At 45.7% G+C, this 22,610-nt stretch overlaps 2 protein-coding genes across 5 annotated transcripts in view; one reads left to right on the top strand and one right to left on the bottom strand.

Moving 5' to 3' along the window:
* Window positions 1-2,829, bottom strand: part of LOC112231417 (RAC-beta serine/threonine-protein kinase-like) — a 12,354-nt gene extending 9,525 nt beyond the window's left edge. The window contains exon 1 of one of the 3 annotated variants that reach the window (XM_042308725.1): window positions 2,556-2,829. The gene's annotated coding sequence lies outside the window, so the exon portion shown is untranslated. Of the gene's footprint in view, window positions 1-2,326; window positions 2,488-2,555 lie in introns of those variants that run through there. The other 2 variants (XM_042308726.1, XM_042308727.1) reach the window with 2 other exon arrangements.
* On the top strand, window positions 1,365-22,610 carry LOC112231418. Of its 2 annotated transcripts, none has more exons than XM_024398166.2 (5): window positions 1,365-1,713; window positions 8,460-8,701; window positions 8,951-9,070; window positions 9,276-9,417; window positions 22,149-22,610. In XM_024398166.2, the coding sequence occupies exons 2-5, from the start codon at window positions 8,528-8,530 to the stop codon at window positions 22,175-22,177; spliced, it is 465 nt and encodes a 154-aa protein (XP_024253934.1). In that variant the 5' UTR covers window positions 1,365-1,713; window positions 8,460-8,527; the 3' UTR covers window positions 22,178-22,610. The 2 variants fall into 2 exon arrangements, with proteins under 2 accessions (XP_024253934.1, XP_024253933.2); XM_024398165.2 differs by lacking the exon at window positions 22,149-22,610 and adding an exon at window positions 12,905-13,613.

The following is a 22,610-nucleotide window of genomic DNA, read 5'->3' as shown; positions in this document are numbered from 1 at the left end:
GCCACAGGCCACAATCAACAGCCTGATCAACTCTACGCGAAGGAGATGTGTTGCGCTGCCTGAGGCAAATGGTGGTCACACCAGATACTGACAGGTTCTGATCCACTCCCCTACGTTTTTTGATAATTCACCTCTGTTTTCTTTTATTCTGTAATAGGGTATACTGTAACCATGTGTTTAAGCTAGTCAAATCAAAGTGTTTCCGATACAAAGCTACACAATACAATGAAATGCCTACTTGCAATGATATGCAATGATATCAAGCAATATGTATTTACATTAGGATATAGCCTACAAATAGCTATACCACTTAGTCGTAGGCCTATTAGACTATAAGCCTACTGCAAATGATTATTCCTGAACTGGCCGGATGGCAGAGCTGTCCTTCAGCATCACAAGTTGGTTCAAGTTCTTTAACATCATTGAACGATCCAGGCACTGTCCTTTCAGCACCATTGCAGGGCGCTCATCTCATCAAAATCGGTTGCCTATGGCTAATAGTCATACTCATCACTTATTATTATTACAAATACAAAATGTACTTCTCAAAATGCTGCTCATTTAGTAAAGTTAGATCAAAGCCGAAGCAATGTCTTGCAAGATCACAATTTTTAATTTGCATTTTACATAACAGAACCAAACACAAAACCATAGCACAGAAGGCCTATAAAGTTACCGTTACACCAAAAACACCTACTGTAATTTATAACGAGCTTTTAGGATGGTTAGTTGAAGCTGAATAGTTAACAAAAAAAATAGTATGGGCCAAAGCAGAACCCACCACTAGGCAGGATATATGCATTGATTTAAACAAAATACAAGAAAGGCTAATAGTTTGTTAAAACCATCTGCTCTAATTCTCTCTCGAAACAGTCATTCAAGAATATCTAAATGCATATTCCCGTGAAACTGATGGAGATCAATGAAATGATTGGCATGGAGATTACGTTTGAACGTTTCACCGGTAAAACGTGAATAATTATAATTCAACATTGACAGTGATGATGGCATATTTGAGGCCTATGCCTAACTTGGTGTTTGAGGATATAAAAAAACTAAAATGTTTATGAGACAATGTATGTGGGCATAGGCAGACGTTGCAATTGAAGGATGCATTGTTTATAATGATAGGCTATTCAATTGTTTACATCTGTCGGTATAAACTTTGATAGAGGACAATATGACGTAAATGTTTTAAACGCGCTCCCTCACCTAAAAAAAAGCACTAAACACTATATCACTGGGCAAGACTTGTGCTGCAAGAACACATAATTCTCCTTTAAAAACAACTGGGAACTCGTTAATCTCCGACCTCGGTGCGTTCAAGACAACTGGGAACTCATTAATCTCCGACCTCGGTGCGTTCAAGACAACTGGGAACTCATTAATCTCCGACTTCAGTGCATTCAAGACAACAGGGAACTCGTAAAAACGAACCCCGACTGGGAAAAAAATATTTTTCTAACGGTCATCCAACTCGGAATTCCAACTCGGGAACTAGGGCCTCTTTCTATAGCTCTGACTTTCCGACCTGAAGATCAACGACTTCATGACTTGACCTCGTATTTTTCCGAGTTCCCAGTTGTCTTGAAAGCACCAATGGATCAGAGAAACGTGCCAGTGGGTACCAGCAAGCACACCAGCACAGCGGGATCAAGTGTTGCAATGCAACGGGTGTCCAGGGGCGCAAACGACATCGATTTGGCCAGCTAGGTAGGCGCCTGGCAGACACGCAAATCAGCTGTCAAAACTATAGCTAACTAAAACCTGTTTTGCTTGAGAGCTAGCTAGCTACTCAGGACAGGCTGAAACTTGATATATATATATATATATATATACATACAGATATCTGGAGCGCAATGACTAATCAATAACTGCTATTTTGTTGACAATCGATGTGTAATGGATCGACGATGGTGCATCTGACTGTAGCAAGCTATAATAAGAATAACAAATTAAATTCACTTAAATAGATAGGGTTAAATTGAAATGGCAAGGCACAAACGGTCTGAATGTTGGATAGCCGCTTCTATCTCGACCTAGCTAGATCAGCTAATCACGTTTTTGGTAAACAGCTCACACGACACTAACTTTAGTATCATCATCATAGCAGCTAGCTAACGTTAGCTAGTTGGCAATCTGTTAGCTGGCAAGTCCAGCTTCAACTCTGAACAGGGACCGACAACAACACCTGTCACTTTTCTACCAGCAACTGAAACTTGAACGTACACGTGTAACGTCTTACAACCTCACTTCCCCATTTACTCTTTATCAAGGACCTAGTTAGCCTATATTGTAAACAAACATAAGAAACCTCTACTATAACCTTTGACGTTAGCTAGCTAGCTACGCTAGGTTCCATTTGCTCCCCGCCATGGCCTCTTGAGAATAAGTAGACACCGATGAACCTCGTCTGTTCCTCGAGTACGATATGGGAATGGCCCACCGACTAACTATCTATGTGCAACAAGGACGTCTCAGGATGGTTGTTTGCAGCAAGTTATCGATCCTGCACCTTTTATCCCTGTGTAGCTAACGTTAGCTAGTTACGTTACCTGAGTTTCGCCTGCTTGCTGCAGTGGTGTGTTTGCGAAGTGGGTGCACTAGTATGAGCCGTAAAAAATATATACATGCGTATTTATACGCTGTTTTCTCACTTAGCCCCACGTTGTTCTTGTTTATTTGATAGACTCAACCCAGTACAGATACAATCTTTGTTACAGGCCATCCAAGAAGGAATCCCAAACAGGCAACAACAACAAAACAAAAAAATACGTAGTTGGGACACGTTGTGCGTCAGCCCGAGCAGATGTCCCCCTGTGTCTGGGCCCGTGGCGAAACGGCCTTGCTATACGGGATCCTTGGGACGTCCCTACCCCCATTTAAATTTAAAATGTTTATCAAATCAAATCTTATTTGTCACATACACATGTTTAGCAGATGTTAATGCGAGTGTAGCGAAATGCTTGTACTTCTAGTTCCGACCATGCAGTAATATCTAACAATTTAACAACTACCTTATACACACAAGTGTATGGGAATGAATAAGAATATGTACATTCAAATATATGAATGAGCGATGGGCGAACGGCATAGGCAAGATGCAGTAGATAGTATAGAGTACAGTATATACATATGAGATGAGTAATGTAGGGTATGTAAACATTATATAAAGTGCCATTGTTTAAAGTGGCTAGTGATAGATTTATTACATACATTTTTCATTATTAATGGGGCTACAGATGAGTCAGTATGTTGGCAGCAGCCACTCAATGTTAGTGATGGCTGTTTAACAGTCTGATGGCCTTGAGATAGAAGCTGTTTTTCAGTCTCTCGGTCCCCGCTTTGATGTACCTGTACTGACCTCGCCTTCTGGATGATAGCAGGGTGAACAGGAAGTGGCTTGGGTGGTTGTTGTCCTTGATGATCTTTTTGGCCTTCCTGTGACATCGGGTGGTGTAGGTGCCCTGGAGGGTAGGTAGTTTGCCCCCGGTGATGCGTTGTGCAGACCTCACTACCCTCTGGAGAGCCTTACGGTTGTGGGCGGAGCAGTTGCCGTACCAGGCGGTGATACTGCCCGACAGGATGCTCTCGGTTGTGCATTTGTAAAAGTTTGTGAGTGTTTTTGGTGACATGCCAAATATCTTCAGCCTCCTGAGGTTGAAGAGGCGCTGTCTGTGTGGGTGGACCATTTCAGTTTGTCCGTGATGTGTACACCGAGGGACTTAAAACTTTCCACCTTCTCTACTACTGTCCAGTCGATGTGGATAGGGGGCTGCTCCCTCTACTGTTTCCTGAAGTCCACGATCATCTCCTTTGTTTTGTTGACATTGAGTGTGAGATTATTTTCCTGACACCACACTCTGAGGGCCCTCACCTCCTTCCTGTAGGTCGTCTCGTCGTTGTTGGTAATCAAGCCTACCACTTTAGTGTCGTCTGCAAACTTGATGATTGAGTTGGAGGCGTCCATGGCCACGCAGTCATGGGTGAACAGGGAGTACAGGAGAGGGCTGAGAACGCACCCCCGTGGGGCCCCAGTGGTGAGGATCAGCGAGGTGGAGATGTTGTTTCCTACCCTCACCACCTGGGGGCGGCCCGTCAGGAAGTCCAGGACCCAGTTGCACAGGGCGGGGTCGAGACCCAGGGTCTCGAGCTTAATTGACCAGTTTGGAGGATACTATGGTGTTAAATGCTGAGCTGAAGTCGATGAACAGCATTCTTACATAGGTATGCCTCTTGTCCAGATGGGTTAGGGCAGTGTGCAGTGTGATTGCGATTGCGTCGTCTGTGGACCTATTGGGGTGGGAAGCAAATTGGAGTGGGTCTAGGGTGTCAGGTAGGGTGGAGGTGATATGGTCCTTGACTAGTTTCTCAAAGCACTTCATGATGACGGAAGTGAGTGTTACGGGGCGATAGTCATTTAGCTCAGTTACCGTAGCGTTCTTGGGAACAGGAACAATGGTGGGTATTCGGTCATATTTCCGGTCACCTTGACCTGATTAAAAGCAGTGGTTCGTGCTTTCAGTTTTGTGCGAATGCTGCCATCAATCCACAGTTTCTGGTTGGGGAAGGTTTTAATAGACTCTGTGGGTACAACATCACCGATGCACTTGCTAATAAACTCACTAACCAACTCAGCGCATTCATCAATGTTATTGTCCGACGCTATGTGGAACATATCCCAGTCCACGTGATCGAAGCAATCTTGAAGCATGGAATCCGATTGGTCGGACCAGCGTTGAACAGACCTGAGCACGGGCGCTTCCTGTTTTAGTTTCTATCTATAGGCTGGGAGATACAAAATGGAGTTGTGGTCAAATTTTCTGAAAGGAGGGCGGGGGAGGACTTTGTATGTGTCATGGAAGTTAGAATAACAATGATCCAGGGTTTTGCCAGCCCGGGTCGTGCATTTGATATGCTGATAAAATTTAGGGAGCATTGTTTTCAGATTTTAAATTCTCCAGCAACAAATTTAAATTTGAAATGGTTAAGATAGGGGTTAAGGCAGTGTTTCCCAAACTCGGTCCTTGATTATTAGTGTTGATTGTTAGTGCTAGGGGGAAAAACATGCTCCCCTTGGGGTCCTGAGGTTTGAGTTTGGGAAACCCTGGGTTAAGGTTAGGGTTACGTAATGGTTAGGGTTAAGGGTAGAGGTTGACTTTGGGGTTAGGATAGGGACGTCCCAAGGATCTCGGATTGCCCGGGACTGTTTCGCCAGGGTCCAGACGTATAGGGGACAACTGCTCAGGCTGACGCAACTCGTTTACACACATCTCCACCCAGGGAGTTGTCCCATACTTCTACAATTTCAAGGAAGACACCAACCACCCTCTGAAGCTACTACCAGAGTGGAGACAGCGAACACTCTCTGAAGATGGTACCAGAGTACTTCTCTGTAGTCGTGAAGACACCCGACACTCAATTACATTTTTTGTGCGGGGACTTTATTGGAATGGAAACATATGTTTACATTGCCAAAGCAAGTGAAATAGATAATAAACAAAAGTTAAATAAGCAATAAAAAATTAACCCTAAACATCATGCTCACAAAAGTTCCAAAAGAATAAAAACATTTCAAATGTCATATTATGTCGATATACAGCGTTGTAATGATGTACAAATAGTTAAAGTAAATAAATAAACATAAATATAGGTTGTATTTACAATGGGGTTTGTTCTTCACTGGCTGCCCTTTTCTTGTGACAGCAGGTCACAAATCTTGCTGCTGTGATTGCACACTGTGGTATTTCACCCAATAGATATAGGAGTTTATCAAAATTGGATTTGTTTTCAAATTCTTTGTGGGGGTCTGTGTAATCTGAGGGAAATATGTGTCTCTAATTTGGTCATACATTTGGCAGGAGGTTAGGAAGTGCAGCTCAGTTTCCACCTAATTTTGCGGGCAGTGAGCACATAGCCTGTCTTCTCCTGAGAGCCAAGTCTGCCTTTGGCGGCCTTTCTCAATAGCAAGGCTATGCTCACTGAGTCTGTACATAGTCAAATATTTCCTTCATTTTGGGTCATTCACAGTGTTCAGGTATTCTGCCACTGTGTACTCTCTGTTTAGGGCCAAATAGCTTTCTAGTTTGTTCAGTTTAAAAAAAAATATTTCCAATGTGTCAAGTAATTATCTTTTTGTTTTCTCATGATTTGGTTGGGTCTAATTGTGTTGCTGTCCTGGGGCTCTGTGCGGTCTGTTTGTGTTTGTGAACAGAGCCACAGGACCAGCTTGCATAGGGGCTCTTCTCCAGGTTAATTTCTCTGTAGGTGATGGCTTTGTTATGGAAGATTTGGTTCAAGCTGCTACCAGAGTACATCTCTGTAGTCATGGAGACACTGACCACTCTCTGAAGCTGCTACCAGAGTACATCTTTGTAGTCATGGAGACACTGACCACTCTCTGAAGCTGCTATCAGAGTGCATCTTTGTAGTCATGGAGACACTGACCACCCTCTGAAGCTGCTACCAGAGTACATCTTTGTAGTCATGGAGACACTGACCACTCTCTGAAGCTGCTACCAGAGTACATCTCTGTAGTCATGGAGACACTGACCACTCTCTGAAGCTGCTACCAGAGTACATCTTTGTAGTCATGGAGACACTGACCACTCTCTGAAGCTGCTATCAGAGTGCATCTTTGTAGTCATGGAGACACTGACCACCCTCTGAAGCTGCTACCAGAGTACATCTTTGTAGTCATGGAGACACTGACCACTCTGAAGCTGCTACCAGAGTACATCTCTGTAGTCATGGAGACACTGAACACTCTCTGAAGCTGCTACCAGAGTACATCTCTGTAGTCATGGAGACACTGACCACTCTCTGAAGCTGCTACCAGAGTACATCTCTGTAGTCATGGAGACACTGACCACTCTGAAGCTGCTACCAGAGTGCATCTCTGTAGTCATGGAGACACTGAACACTCTCTGAAGCTGCTACCAGAGTACATCTCTGTAGTCATGGAACTCCTTCTATATTGACCTCCAGAGCTGAATTCCATTAACATGATTTGTATTTGGAATTTTGGGAAATTTCTCAGTTGTGGTCATTTATATCAGCACCGTTTCCGTTCAGATAAACATTTGCTACGTTTTATTCTAAATTTGTAATTTGTTTCAGAATAATATAACAACTTCCTGCCCGACTACATTGCAGACGCATTCCAGATCTTACAATGCCTGGATAGTTATAATTTATCCAACCCATTTATCCCAAATGTACATTAGCTGAATTTATTACAATTGAGGAAAATTACTTGATAGTTGTGTGCGCGTGTGTGTGCGTGTGCGCGCGTGTGTGTGTGTGCGCGTGTGTGTGTTCATTTGTGGAAGAGTGGTTGAAGTGATCAAATTCATTTTTGTATTTGGTTTATCTGTGTCAAATAATGACAAATTAATTATCAAGCTGGAGAATAATTTTAAACAAATATGTAACATCACTTTATTCATAAAGTCACAAAGTCAGTTAAGAACAAATTTTTATTTACAAAGACGGCCTAACAGAAGACAAAAGGCCTCCTGTGGGAACGGGGGCTGGGATTATTAATGAAACTGATCTCAGGCAGAGGTCGACCCTCGCTTTTAATTCGCACCTTTTCCGTGTACCCCAGATAATGAAAGGAGTTCTTCAACAAAAAGTCCACAATTTTCGGCAGTGTTGGCCATTCTATCATTCTGGTGGAGATAACTGCACACTCGCGCTGGTTGCTAGCTAGCTACGGAAGTTAGCAAGGCAAATGTAAATACATTTCTCTAACTGGACACAAAAATAAAGTTCTAAAACCAAGAAAACCATTCATAATATACCTCCTCCTTCTCCTGTAATTTGAAAAAATTATTTGAATTGAATAATGTAAAAATCTATCTATCACTCTTCGCTCTTTATCTCTATCCAACAATGTCACCAAGCTTCTCAGCACATAGAACCACCATAATGCTCAATGGCACTATCCTAATACAACACACTAGGTTCATTCTCTGATCCTAATTCTATGATTGGATGTACAACATGTCAGTTTATACTACAAAAGCTTTGATTTGTTGGAGGACGTCCTCCGGAAGTGTTCATGATTACCATGTTTGTCTATGGAAGGTGGTGAGGCATATGAGCCTCCTAGGTTTTGTATTGAAGTCAATGTAGCCAGAGGATGGAAGCTAGCTGTCCTCCGGCTACACCATGGTGCTACCCCAGACAGTGCTGTTGAAGTTCCTGTAGACCTTCATTGCAAACAGTGTATTTTAATAAATTATTTGGTAATATATGCATATATTTAATATAGTTTTATCTAAAAAAGGATAACTTTTTAAATGTTTCACTGTTTTTATTTGTATGAAATTTTACTCAGGAGGATGGTCCTCCCCTTCACCTCTGAGGGGGCCTCCACTGCTAGTAGCAGGGAAATATTCAACCTGTTACACAATCAATACACAGTACATTAATGACTGTTTTCTCTGTTGCAGGGGAAGGCTTGCAATCCTTATCTGTGGTCCATGTTACTGGTGACAGTGTGGAGGTTTTACAGCCGTTGATGGTGACTGACTCACATGTGGTGGTAGACATCACAGACCTCTCCTTATGGGGCCTGGTATCCTCCTACTTTTCTTCCTCAGTGGAAGGACAAGTGCTGCTGTTCCACGAACCTCACTTCCGCAAGCCAACTCTGAATGTGCATTTACTTCCAAAGAATGTGCTGGTCAATGAGGTATAAACTCAAACTCATAAACTTACATTCACTTTCTTTGTTAAAATGGATCTGACTTTAGGCACTCGTGTCAGTTGGCTCTCATTTGATATTTTAGTCATTTAGCAGACGCTCTTATCCAGAGCCACTTACAGTAGTGAGACCATACATTTTCATACTGGTCCCCTGTGGGAATTAAATGAGCCACACGGGACTCTCCTCTGATAATCGGAGGACCTTTATTTATAATCAGCTCCTATTCTATTATAGGTAGAAAAGCTCCAGCAGGCGTACAACTACATTCGGATGCCCTCCAACTGCCTGCTCACCTGTGGGGAAACATACAAACTCTGCTGTGATTCTACTGAGAAAAATAAGATACAACCTTTGGTACAATAAATGTTTCCATAAATGTCTTAGATCATCATGTATTTGTGAACCCCCATTGAATGTGACATTGATCATACCAAGTTGACACGATAAAATGTTTTTTGAAAATGTGAGCTGTGCTGAATGCTAGTTTGAGCAATTTTGATTGACATTTCAAGGCTCTGGATGGAGCGTTGATGTTGACTCTACATGTGCTGTGTTTCAGACGGAAATGTTTTGGCGTGACTACGGCCCCAACTACCACCCCACCTTCCAGGTGCTCCTTGGATCAGACACAGAGGATGTGGAGCTACGGCTCCTGAAGAGTGGGGGTGAGGAGGTATGGATGCGTGATGTACCACTAATAGGTAAGTTATTCTTTAAACCCATCCAGCCCCTTAAACACTTTTAGGGACGCTGGTGTAATGACACTAACCAGCATTGCTTACAAATAGGTTGTAAAAAAAAAAGGTAACAGTTTTGAGCAGTATTTTTTACACACGACTGTGAATTTCAAGGAGCTCGCCATTCAAGGAGTTTGCAGGGGTTGGTCTGAAGGGTGATCCATTGAGGGGATTCAATCATGATCATGCTGTCCGGGGTGCCCGGGAAGGTGGAGTTTGCACTGGGTGAAAAATGTTCCGCAACCCAAATTCATCACAGAAAATGTATATGTCATATCTCACAATCAAATGTAGTATTTCCGCTGTGACAGAACATATATTTTTCATTATTCCACAAAGTTCTATCCAGTGCTGCAGTGTGTGGGGCACTGTATAACCTGGTGACGTAGCTCACGTTAGCTCTACCAAAGTGAGAGAGGTGCTCACTTTGACAGACAGACATAGTCTAGTCTGCACACCGGATATTACATTTTTGGACTAGGCCTAAAAAAAAATGTAGGGGAAGAAGCCTTTGAGTCTCCTGAACTGCCACCGCAGGCCTACACAGCACAGCCATTGGTTAGGCAGCAGAAAAAGGTTTTGATCAGCAACAGCAGAGCAGGCCGGGGCTCAGGTTGGAATATCCATTGCGGTGTGTAATGCAGCCTAGTTTTTTTCACACCATCCCAGCAGCGCAAAAGACTTGAGAAGGAAGTACATTTTCTTAGAAATATAACTTTGCTCTTTGCTTCTCCGAGCAGGCACTTCATATAGCCTAGCCTGTAGCCTATAGATCATGTGAGTGAGACCACAATAAATAACCTATAGGGGCAATAGATGTTGGGACCCAGGAGAGTCAGAGATGAGGGTGGCATCGGGCAAACATCGATATTTGCCCGATGCAATTTGACCATGAAGGCCTGATTTACACAGTCTCCTCTGAAGGCCTGATTCACACAGTTGTTGTTGAGATGTGTTTGTTACTTGAACTCTGTAAAGCGTTTATTTGGGAAATGTAGAAAATAGTACAGATAAAGAAAAAGGTCTGGTACTGTATATACAATGTAGAAATAGTAAAAATAAAGAAAAACCCTTGAATGAGTAGCTGTGTCCAAACTTTTGACTGGAACTGTATATTTAGCCAAATAAGCAACTAATACTAAAACGTCATCAATTACAAATTACATGACTCTCCCCTTGCCTAGGTAAAAAAAATTACGAAACCTTCCCCTTGACTGAAATTGAAAAAGCATGACCCTCCTCCATTTTCCTCCAGGTCCCCATTCTGTACATTTCGAACCATCCATTAGGAATTTATACACATTTTTGAAATGTGCCGTTATTCCCCTTTAAGCACTTGGAGTAATGAGTAGGGTTCTGTTTTTTCACATGCAAAAGTGATTGCTTTTGATAAACACGCTTTATCTGCCTTCCCAATGAAAACTAGTTTGAAAACTCTAACATATACACGATATATACAAAAGTATGTTGACAAGCCTTCAAATGAATGAATTTGGCTATTTCAGCCACACCTGTTGCCGAGAGGTGTACACATTCAGCACACAGCCATGCAATCTCCATAGACAAACATTGGCAGTAGAATGGTCTTACTGAAGAGCTCACTGACTTTCAACGAGACCGCATCATAGCATGCCACCTTTCCACCAAGTCAGTTTGTCAAATTTCTACCCTGTTAGTGGAAACATCTAGGAGCAACAACGGCTCAGCCGTGAAGTGGAAGGCCACACAAGCTCACACAATGGAACTCCTGAGTGCTGAAGCACGTAGCGTGTAAAAATGGCCTGTTCTCGGTTTCAACACTCACTACCGAGTTCCAAACGCGTTCTCTGAAGTGATGAATCACGCTTCACCATCTGGCAGTCCAACGAACAAATCTGGGTTTGGCAGATGCCAGGAAAACCCCATCGAACACCTTTGAGATGAATTGAAACGCTGACTGCGAGCCAGGCCTAATCGCCCAACATCAATGCCTGACCTCACTAATGTTTTTGTAGCTGAATGGAAGCAAGTCCCCTCAGCAATGTTCCAACATCTAGTGGAATGACTTCCCAGAGGAGTGGAGGCTGTTATTGCAGCAAAGGGGGGGACCAACTCCATATTAATGCCCATGATTTTTGAGATGTTCGACGAGCAGGTGTCCACATACTTTTGGTCATGTAGTGTATTTTATGGAAAAGAGATAGTGTATGTTTCTGAATGATGTATTATGCTGCCTTGTTGACAATATGACGAGTGGTGAAGATTACTGTTTGATATGAGCAGGGCGTGCCTTCCTCACTGGCTTCACCCGGTGCAACCCGGGGCAGCTTTATCAAATCCCTTCAGCATGTCATTGCCCCCGCTTTTATTGAGAAGACTTTCACCAGCTACTGAAATGCACCTTTGTTAAGTAAATCAGGTAATAAATAAGGTGCTATGGAGGCTGGAGTGGGTCTTTTTAAATACAATTCAATTTTTAGCTTACTCTGATTGTCTGGGTGATTGTTCCTTATAACTCTGAATTTTAAACAAACTTTCCAAGGGAATGTATTATTAAAACAGACTTTGCAGACGTGGGTCTGCTGCAGGTGTTTGGCATGTCACCCTCTCTCCTCTACACCTCATGGCAAAATAATAGTCCCTCCACATGCCAAGCAAGGGATAACTTGTGGGGACCTTTATTTTGAAAGAGAGGAAGAGGGTCTGCAGCAGACCCACATTTGGAAAGTCTATTTAATAATACTTTCCTGTGGATATTTTTTCAAAAATTGAGAATCATAAGGACCAAATGTACCTTAATTCAACATTTTGGCTTGTAGAGGTCATGAGAGTAAACTTCCCAAGCAATTTAACTATACTGAACAAAAATATAAATGTAACTTGCAACCATTTCTAAGATTTTACTGAGTTACAGTTCATATAAGGAAATCAGTCAATTGAAATAAATGAATTAGGCCTTAATAGAGAAATTAACATTAAATTCTCTGGCAACAGCTCTGGTGGACATTTCTGCAGTCAGCATACCAATTGCACACTCCCTCAAAACTTGAGACGTCTGTGGCATTGTGCTGTGTGACAAAACTACATATTTTAAAGTGGCCTTTTATTGTCCCCAGCACAAGAGGCTCCTGTGTAATGATCATGTTGTTTAATCAGCTTCTTGATATGCCACACCTGTCAGGTGGATGGATTATCTTGGCAAAGGAGAAATGCTCACTAACAGGGATGTAAACAAATTTGTGGCCAAAATAGGGAACATTTCTGTGATTTCTTTTGATTTCAGCTCAGGAAACATGGGACCAACAATTTATATGTTGCGTTTATATTTTTGTTTAGTAATAAATTGTTTCAGACCGTGAAAACAATTGCTATCACAGTCTGATGAATGAAACTACCAGCCCCTTTACAATGTGAACGTAATATATAGTGAATTATCTACACGTAAATGTAGAAGGTATTTTCCATCCCCCAGATACTGTGTTGATTGGTGGGCTGGAGGTCAGTGCTGTGGATCAGCTGCGTTTTGTGCGTCCGAAGTTTGTGGAAAATGTGACAGAACCTACTATTAAACGTCTCCTAGATGGGCTGCTGCAGAAGAAAGTGGTCAATGACGATGAAAAAGACTCCGTGAATGTGATAGCTGAGAGGGCAGACAAGGCACGTGCCATCATCGACATGGTGCTGAAGAAAGGAATTAATGCATGTCTGATTTTAAAAACACTTCTGTGTGATTTCTTCTCAGACCTGTGTTTGAGCTAGAACATTGTTGGAGTATGAGACAGCCTGTTAAAAATGGCCATGACCCAGCATGAGTGTACAAGACTATCACTGTACTCTGTGACAAATCTCTGTTAACAATGTTCCTTTAGGGAAAGTATTCATGTTTGGATCATGTTTTAGAGCGTCTGCTAAATTACGAAAAATGTACATGTAAAAATGTAAAGTACAGTGTATTGTTGGTAGTGTTTACCAAAATGTACAAATTGTAAATAATCCACATGGAAGATGTCAAAATGACCACTCTCGGGGTATATGTGTGCGAGCCACAAAATTCTGGTGCTAGAGAAAAAAAAAGAAGAGTGTCAACATGCACTCGACACGTGTGTCACGCCCTGGTCAAAGTATTTTGTGTTTATCTTTATGTATTTGGTCAGGCCAGGGTGTGGCATGGGGTTTTTGTAATTGTGGTGTGTTTGTCTTGGGGTTTTGGTGGTGGTATTGGGATTGTAGCTTAGTGGGTTGTCTAGCAAGGTCTATGGCTGTCTGGAGTGGTTCTCAATCAGAGGCAGGTGCTTATCGTTGTCTCTGATTGGGAACCATATTTAGGCAGCCATATTCTTTGAGTTTGTCGTGGGTGATTGTCCTTAGTGTCTTACTTGTACTCTCTGTTAGTTTGCACTAGATAGGCTGTTTTCGGTTTTCATTACGTTTATTGTTTTGTAGTGTTTAGTGTTTAGTGTTTAGTCGTGTTTACGTTTTTTGTTTAATAAATATGGATCGCAATCGACACGCTGCAGTTTGGTCCGACTCTCCTTCATCACCACTAGAAAACCGTTACAGAATCACCCACCACCAACGGACCAAGCGGCGTGTCAACAGGCAGGAGCAGCAGAAAGAGGAGAGGCAACAAAGGCAGCAACAGCGGCGCAATGAGGATTGGACATGGGACGATATATTGGATGGCAAGGGTTGCTACACATGGGAGGAGATCCTGGCGGGAAGGGATCGCCTTCCATGGGAACAGGTGGAGGCACTTAGGAGAGCAGAGGCAGCCGGAGAGAGGAGCCGGCGATACGAGGGAACACGGTTGGCAAGAAAGCCCGGGAGTCAGCCCCAAAAATTTCTTGGGGGCTTACAGGGAGTATGGCTATGCCAGGTAGGAGACCTGCGCAAACTCCCTGTGCTTACCGGGGGCTGGAGAGACCGGGCAGGCACCGTGTTATGCTGGTGAGCGCACGGTGTCTCCAGTGCGGGTGCACAGCCCGGTTCGGTATATTCCAGCTCCGCGTATCGGCCGGGCTAGATTGAGCGTCGAGCCAAATGCCATGAAGCCGGCTCTACGCATCTGGTCCCCAGTGCGTCTCCTTGGGCCGGCTTACATGGCACCAGCCTTGCGCTCGGTGTCTCCGGTTCGCCTGCATAGCCCAGTGCGGGCTATTCCACCTCGCCACACTGGCAGGGCAACCGAGAGCATTCAACCAGGTAAGGTTGGGCAGGCTCGGTGCTCAAGAGCTCCAGTGCGCCTGCACGGTCCGGTCTATCCAGTACCACCTCCACACCCCAGCCCTCCGGTGGCAGCTCCCCGCACCAGGCTTCCTGTGCGTGTCCTCGACCCAGTACCACCAGTTCCAGCACCACGCACCAGGCCTTCAGTGTGCCTCGCCTGTTTAGCGCAGCCAGAGCCTTTCTCCTCTCCTGCGCTGCTGGAGTCTCCCGCCTATCTAGCGCTGTTAGAGCCTTCCTCATCTCCAGCGCTGTCGGAGTCTCCCGCCTGTTTAGCGCAGCCAGAGCCTTCCTCCTCTACAGCGCTGCCGGAGCCTCCCGCCTGTTTAGCGCAGCCAGAACCTTTCTCCTCTCCTACGCTGCCGGAGTCTCCCGCCTGTTCAGCGCAGCCAGAGCTGCCAGTCTGCAAGGAGCAGCCAGAGCTGCCAGTCTGCATGGAGCAGCCAGAGCTGCCAGTCTGCATGGAGCAGCCAGAGCTGCCAGTCTGCATGAAGCAGCCAGAACTGTCAGTCTGCATGGAGCAGTCAGAGCTGTCAGTCTACATGAAGCAGCCCGAGCTGCCAGTCTGCATGAAGCAGCCAGTCTACATGGAGCAGCCAGAGCTGTCAGTCCGCATGGAGCAGTCAGAGCTGTCAGTCTACATGAAGCAGCCCGAGCTGCCAGTCTGCATGAAGCAGCCAGTCTACATGGAGCAGCCAGAGCTGCCAGTCTGCATGAAGCAGCCAGAGCTGTCAGTCTGCATGGAGCAGCCAGAGCTGTCAGTCTACATGAAGCAGCCCGAGCTGCCAGTCTGCAGGAAGCAGCCAGTCTACATGGAGCAGCCAGAGATGTCAGTCTGCATGAAGCAGCCAGAGCTGTCAGTCTGCATAGAGCAGCCAGTCTGCATGGAGCTGCCAGTCTGCATGGAGCTGCCAGTCTGCATGGAGCTGCCAGTCTGCAAGGAGCTGTCAGTCTGCACGGAGCTGTCAGTCTGCACGGAGCTGTCAGTCTGTAAGGAGCTACCAGTCTGCAAGGAGCTGCCAGTCAGCACGGAGCCGCCAGAGCGGTCAGTCTGTAAGAAGCCGCCAGAGCTGTCAGCCTATATGGAGCAGCTAGTGCCGCCAGTCTGCCCAGCGCCGCCAGTGCCCCCAGTCTGCCCAGCGTCGCCAGTCTGCCCAGCGCCGTCAGTCTGCCCAGCATCGCCAGTCTGCCCAGCATCGCCAGTCTGCCCAGCACCGCCAGTCTGCCCAGCACCGCCAGTCTGCCCAGCGTCGTCAGTCTGCCCAGCGCCGCCAGTCTGCCCAGCGCCGCCAGTCTGCCCAGCGCCGCCAGATCTGCCAGTCAGCCAGACTCTTCCAGATCTGCCAGTCAGCCAGACTCTTCCAGATCTGCCAGTCAGCCAGACTCTTCCAGATCTGCCAGTCAGCCAGACTCTTCCAGATCTGCCAGTCAGCCAGACTCTTCCAGATCTGCCAGTCAGCCAGACTCTTCCAGATCTGCCAGTCAGCCAGACTCTTCCAGATCTGCCAGTCAACCAGACTCTTCCAGATCTGCCAGTCAGCCAGGATCTGCCAGTCAGCCAGGATCTGCCAGTCAGCCAGGATCTGCTGAAACCACCAGCCAGCCAGGAGCTGGTAGATCTATCTACCTGCCTGAGCTTCCTCTCACTCCTGAGCTTCCTCTCACTCCTGAGCTTCCTCTCACTCCTGAGCTTCCTCTCACTCCTGAGCTTCCTCTCACTCCTGAGCTTCCTCTCACTCCTGAGCTTCCCCTCACTCCCGAGCTGCCTCGGTCCCGAGCTGTCCTTCAGTCCCGATCTGCTCCTCAGTCCAGTGGGGTTCTGGGTGGGGACTACTAGGCCATGGTCGGCGGCAAGGGTGGACTATCCAGGGACGAAGGGAGAGGGGACTAAGACATTAAAGGAGTGGGGTCCACGTCCCGCGCCGGAGCCGCCACCATGGACAGACGCCCACCCGGACCCTCCCTATTGTTTTGAGGTGCATTCGGGAGTCCGCACCTTAGGGGGGGGGTTCTGTCACGCCCTGGTCTAAGTATTTTGTGTTTATCTTTATGTATTTGGTCAGGCCAGGGTGTGGCATGGGGTTTTTGTAATTGTGGTGTGTTTGTCTTGGGGTTTTGGTGGTGGTATTGGGATTGTAGCTTAGGGGTTGTCTAGCAAGGTCTATGGCTGTCTGGAGTGGTTCTCAATCAGAGGCAGGTGCTTATCGTTGTCTCTGATTGGGAACCATATTTAGGCAGCCATATTCTTTGAGTTTGTCGTGGGTGATTGTCCTTAGTGTCTTACTTGTACTCTCTGTTAGTTTGCACTAGATAGGCTGTTTTCGGTTTTCATTACGTTTATTGTTTTTTAGTGTTTAGTGTTTAGTCGTGTTTACGTTTTTGTTTAATAAATATGGATCGCAATCGACACGCTGCAGTTTGGTCCGACTCTCCTTCATCACCACTAGAAAACCGTTACAACGTGATTACTTCCTGGCTGCCATTTTGTACATTGTTATAGTCCAGCCAGCCAAATGGACCATATTTTAAAGGGATTGATATTTATTGATATTTTAGCTTTTTGTTTGTAAACTTATGTTTGTGAATTAAAAGCCTTCCATTATTATAATTTTTATTTTCTTAAAATATATCCTAGTTTTTATTGTTTGATGCTTTGTGTTTATGGATATGTTGACAGAACTGTAAAAAGTAAAAACCATGACATTTTATTGTGTGATTGATTTGATATATTTTTAAGGACATTGACTATATTTTACAGCTATATTATAAGGAGCACTGTCCAATAAATTCCTGACATGTTATGTAAATATTGAAGTTTTTAACTATTAGAAAAATGTACAGGGGTGGGGGAGGAGAGATAGAGAAGAGGCAGATTCTTGGGCAGTAAGAATAAAGCTCCTACCTTGTAACATCCCACCTGTCCCTGGACTCTGACACCAAGAGTTTTTATTGTATTGTGTATAATATTTTTTACTTTTCAATTGTTGCACTTTCACAGTTCAGTCTGTGAAATAATTATCCAAAACAAATGTATTAAAGAACTGTAATTGATTGTGCAAATACTGTAAATTCACTTGGATATTGCAAATATAAAAAGAAACAGTTGGAAAGAAAGGCGACCCTGGTTTGGTGTGTTTCTTCATAGTGTTTCTTCAGTGGTCCCTACAGGGAGCAGTATCATACAGAGGATGTTCTTAGAGCACCAGAGGAACAAGGACCAGTAGTAGCCAGGTGTGTAGCAAGAAATTCATTGGTGGGTGGGCCTGCAGAAATTTGAATGGGCCAACGGGGGGTTGGGGTCGCTGAGGAGTATTTTTGCAATAATGTGTTTTTTTTGTTTTTGCTCAATCTGATTGGGTGGGCCTGGCAGGGCGTGGCTCCCCAGTGGGTGGGCCTGGCAGGGCCTGGCTCCCCAGTGGGTGGGTCTGGCAGGGCCTGGCTCCCCAGTGGGTGGGTCTGGCAGGGCGTGGCTCCCCAGTGGGTGGGCCTGGCAGGGCGTGGCTCCTCAGTGGGTGGGCCTGGCAGGGCGTGGCTCCCCAGTGGGTGGGCCTGGCAGGGTGTGGCTCCCCAGTGGGTGGGCCTGGCAGGGCCTGGCTCCCCAGTGGGTGGGTCTGGCAGGGCGTGGCTCCCCAGTGGGTGGGTCTGGCAGGGCGTGGCTCCCCAGTGGGTGGGCCTGGCAGGGCGTGGCTCCCCAGTGGGTGGGCCTGGCAGGGCCTGGCTCCCCAGTGGGTGGGCCTGGCAGGGCATGGCTCCCCAGTGGGTGGGCCTGGCAGGGCCTGGCTCCCCAGTGGGTGGGTCTGGCAGGGCGTGGCTCCCCAGTGGGTGGGTCTGGCAGGGCGTGGCTCCCCAGTGGGTGGGCCTGGCAGGGCGTGGCTCCCCAGTGGGTGGGCCTGGCAGGGCCTGGCTCCCCAGTGGTTGGGCCTGGCAGGGCATGGCTCCCCAGTGGGTGGGCCTGGCAGGGCCTGGCTCCCCAGTGGGTGGGTCTGGCAGGGCGTGGCTCCCCAGTGGGTGGGTCTGGCAGGGCGTGGCTCCCCAGTGGGTGGGCCTGGCAGGGCGTGGCTCCCCAGTGGGTGGGTCTGGCAGGGCGTGGCTCCCCAGTGGGTGGGCCTGGCAGGGCGTGGCTCCCCAGTGGGTGGTCCTGGCAGGGCGTGGCTCCACAGTGGGTGGGCCTGGCAGGGCGTGGCTCCCCAGTGGGTGGGCCTGGCAGGGCGTGGCTCCCCAGTGGGTGGGCCTGGCAGGGCCTGGCTCCCCAGTGGGTGGGCCTGGCAGGGCGTGGCTCCCCAGTGGGTGGGCCTGGCAGGGCCTGGCTCCCCAGTGGGTGGGCCTGGCAGGGCGTGGCTCCCCAGTGGGTGGGCCTGGCAGGGCGTGGCTCCCCAGTGGGTGGGTCTGGCAGGGCGTGGCTCCCCAGTGGGTGGGCCTGGCAGGGCGTGGCTCCCCAGTGGGTGGGCCTGTGTCCACCCAGGCCCAAACATGCCTACACCGCTGGTAGTGTCTTCTATTATCTGCTAAATTCAGTAATCCTATTTCATCATATAATTAAGCCTCCTTAAAGAAGCAAGAGATTGTAGCACCATTTTTTTATTATGTCAATTCTTGATAATGTGAATGCAAACTTCAGGTTTCTCAGAAGGAACCTAACACTAATATGGGTCTTTTCGAGTTTGGGCAAAGTCTGTCCTCGCTCCTCAGTCCTCCGTCCTCTCTCCTCGGTGACCCTGAAATTGATAAGTGAGAAAGGGGAAAGGGGATACCTAGTCAGTTGTGGAACTGAATGCCTTCAACTGAAATGTGTCTTCTGCATGTAACCCAACTCCTCTGAATCAGATGTGCGGGGAGCTGCCTTAATCGACAACCACGTCATCGGTGCCCGAGTGGTTGAGGACAGTGTCAATTTATTAGTAGGATGGAAGATGGTCCTCCCCTCCTTGATGGCCTCCTTTTGATGAGGAATCACAAGTGTATCCTACAGAGAAGATTGATGTTTACCCCACCCTTTGAATCAGCTGCTGTATTGTCAGAGCATGCACACATTTAAAAACAATATATTACGTATCCTTGTATCTATAAAATGTATTGTACAACTACTGTAATTATCACTTTATATATTTATTTTGGCATCCACCCCTGAAGAAGTGATTTACCTGGTGATGTGTGAGTGGAGATGGAGTTCTCATTTAATAAAAGCACAATTTCGTCCACGTTCCTTCTCCTCGCTGCCTCTCCTCGATTAACTTGGACTTTTTTCAAAAGGAGGCTAGAGAGGGCGGAGGAGAAGAGGATGCAGGAGTTGAGTAAATCTAATTGAGAAAAGGCCATGGTGTTTTATGTTGACTTCACTAAGGCTAACTTAATAAGCATCTTGAAGGTTTACCTTCACGTCATATAAATCATTGCATGTGTTTATTGGTGCGTACCTGCGTGTGGTGACTAACATGCCAAGCACATGCATCACAAAAAAACACTCCATTATGGGTGAGAATATCCATAGCTACACATTTTGTGTTTGTGAATATACAGTTGAAGTCAGAAGTTTACATACATTTAGGTGGGAGTCAATTAAACTTGTTTTTCAACAACTCCAAAAATGTCTTGTTAACAAACTATAGTTTTGGCAAGTCAGTTAGGACATCTACTTTGTGCATGACACAAGTAATTTTTCCAAAAATTGTTTACAGACAGATTATTTCACTTATAATTCACTGTATCACAATTCTAGTGGGTCAGAAGTTCACATACACTAAGTTGACTGTGCCTTTAAACAGCTGGGAAAATTCAAGAAAATGATGTCATGGCTTTAGAAGCTTCTGATAGGCTAATTGACATCATTTGAGTCAATTGGAGGTGTACCTGTGGATGCATTTCAAGGCCTACCTTCAAACGCAGTGCCTCTTTGCTTGACATCATGGGAAAATCAAAAGAAATCAGCCAAGACCTCCACAGACCTCCACACGTCTGGTTCATCCTTGGGAGCAATTTCCAAACGCCTGAAGGTACCGCGTTCATCTGTACAAACAATAGTACGCAAGTATAAACACCATGGAACCACACAGCCGTCATACCGCTCAGGAAGGAGATGCATTCTGTCTCCTAGAGATGAACATACTTTGGTGCGAAAAGTGCGAATCAATCCCAGAACAACAGCAGAGTCTTATATCGAAATAACCTGAAAAGCCGCTCAGCAAGGAAGAAGCCACTGCTCCAAAACCGCCATAAAAAGCCAGACTACGGTTTGCAACTGCACATGGGGACAAAGATCGTACTTTCTGGAGAAATGTCCTCTGGTCTGATGAAACAAAAATAGAACTGTTTAGCCATAATGACCATCATTATGTTTGGAGGAAAAAGATTGAGGCTGGCAAACCGAAGAACATCATCCCAACCGTGAAGCATGGGGGTGGCAGCATCATGTTGTGGGGGTGCTTTGCTGCAGGAGAGACTGGTGCACTTCACAAAATGGTGAGGCAGGAAAATTATGTGGATATAATGAAGCAACATCTCAAGACATCAGTCAGGAAGTTAAAACTTGGTCGCAAATGGGTCCTCCAAATGGACAATGACCCCAAGCACACTTCCAAAGTTGTGACAAAATGGCTTAAGGACAACAATGTCACGGTATTGGAGTAGCCATCACAAAGCCCTGACCTCATCCTATAGAAAATTTGTAGGCAGAACTGAAGACCTCATCCTATAGAAGATTGCTGGGCAGACCTGAAAAAGCGTGTGCGAGCAAGGAGGCCTACAAATCTGACTCAGTTACACCAGCTCTGTCAGGAGGAATGGGCCAAAATTCACCCAACTTATTGTGGGAAGCTTGTGGAAGGCTACCTGAAACGTTTGACCCAAGTTAAACAATTTAAAGGCAATGCTACCAAATGCTAATTGAGTGTATGTAAACTTGTGACCCACTGGGAATGTGTTGAAAGAAATAAAAGCTGAAAGAAATAATTCTCTCAACTATTATTCTGACATTTCACATTCTTAAAATAAAGTGGTGATCCTAACTGACCTAAGACAGGGACTTTTTACTTGGATTAAATGTCTGGAATTGTGAAAAACTGAGTTTAAATGTATTTAGCTAAGGTGTACGTAAACTTCCGACTTCAACTGTAACTGTTTATCAACAATTTGCGCCAAGTAGTTTTTTTTATTAGAAAGAAAAGGTTAATAATTATGATACTCCTCAAATTGATCTCTCATTTGTATAGCTTTATTGCTGTAGGTGAAACAATCTTATATCTCTTTTCCACCCTCCGTACTATGCCCTTTTCCTGTTTCTGGCTCCACTTCACCATCTCTGATCCCCACGTCCCCTTATCACCTCCCACCATCATCTCTTTTTATTTTCTCTCTTCCATTGTCCTCCCCCTGTCTCCCTCCCATAGTGGTTGTCCAGGTCCATCTCTCTCTGATCCCCACGTCCCCTTATCGCCTCTCACCATCATCTCTTTTTATTTTCTCTCTTCCATTGTCCTCCCCCTGTCTCCCTCCCATAGTGGTTGTCCAGGTCCATCTCTCTCTGTGATCTCCAGGGCCAGAAGACTCCTGTTCCTGCACTGTGGACCCCACTATCCTGAAGTACAGGAGCTACAGGCTATAGTTTGCGGTGGCTACAACCTACTAAAGGGGTGATGTCTGAGGTGTGACTCTTTTTTAGTTAACCTTTATTTAACTAGGCAATTCACTTAGGATGTTCCTGATATGTATTCCGTAGTTATATATCTAAAACAAATTAGTTAGCTTCTTATAACATCAATGGAAGTAGGCCATGAACGCCTATGACCTTACCACCAACAGTAGATAATAAAATACAACTCTAACTTCATAATTAAAAAGACAACAATGTCCATTTGAAATAGTATTTAATATGACCGACATCTTAAATACTGCATGTACGACCAAGAATATGTTTTTCGCGACGCGGATCCTGTGTTCTGCCTTTCAACCGGGACAACGGA

This window comes from Oncorhynchus tshawytscha, linkage group LG29 (assembly GCF_018296145.1).
Source record: "Oncorhynchus tshawytscha isolate Ot180627B linkage group LG29, Otsh_v2.0, whole genome shotgun sequence".
Classification (NCBI taxonomy): Eukaryota; Metazoa; Chordata; class Actinopteri; order Salmoniformes; family Salmonidae; genus Oncorhynchus; species Oncorhynchus tshawytscha.
The sequence above is the reverse complement of the archived record's forward strand: the minus strand, read 5'-3'. Positions and strand labels throughout refer to the sequence as shown.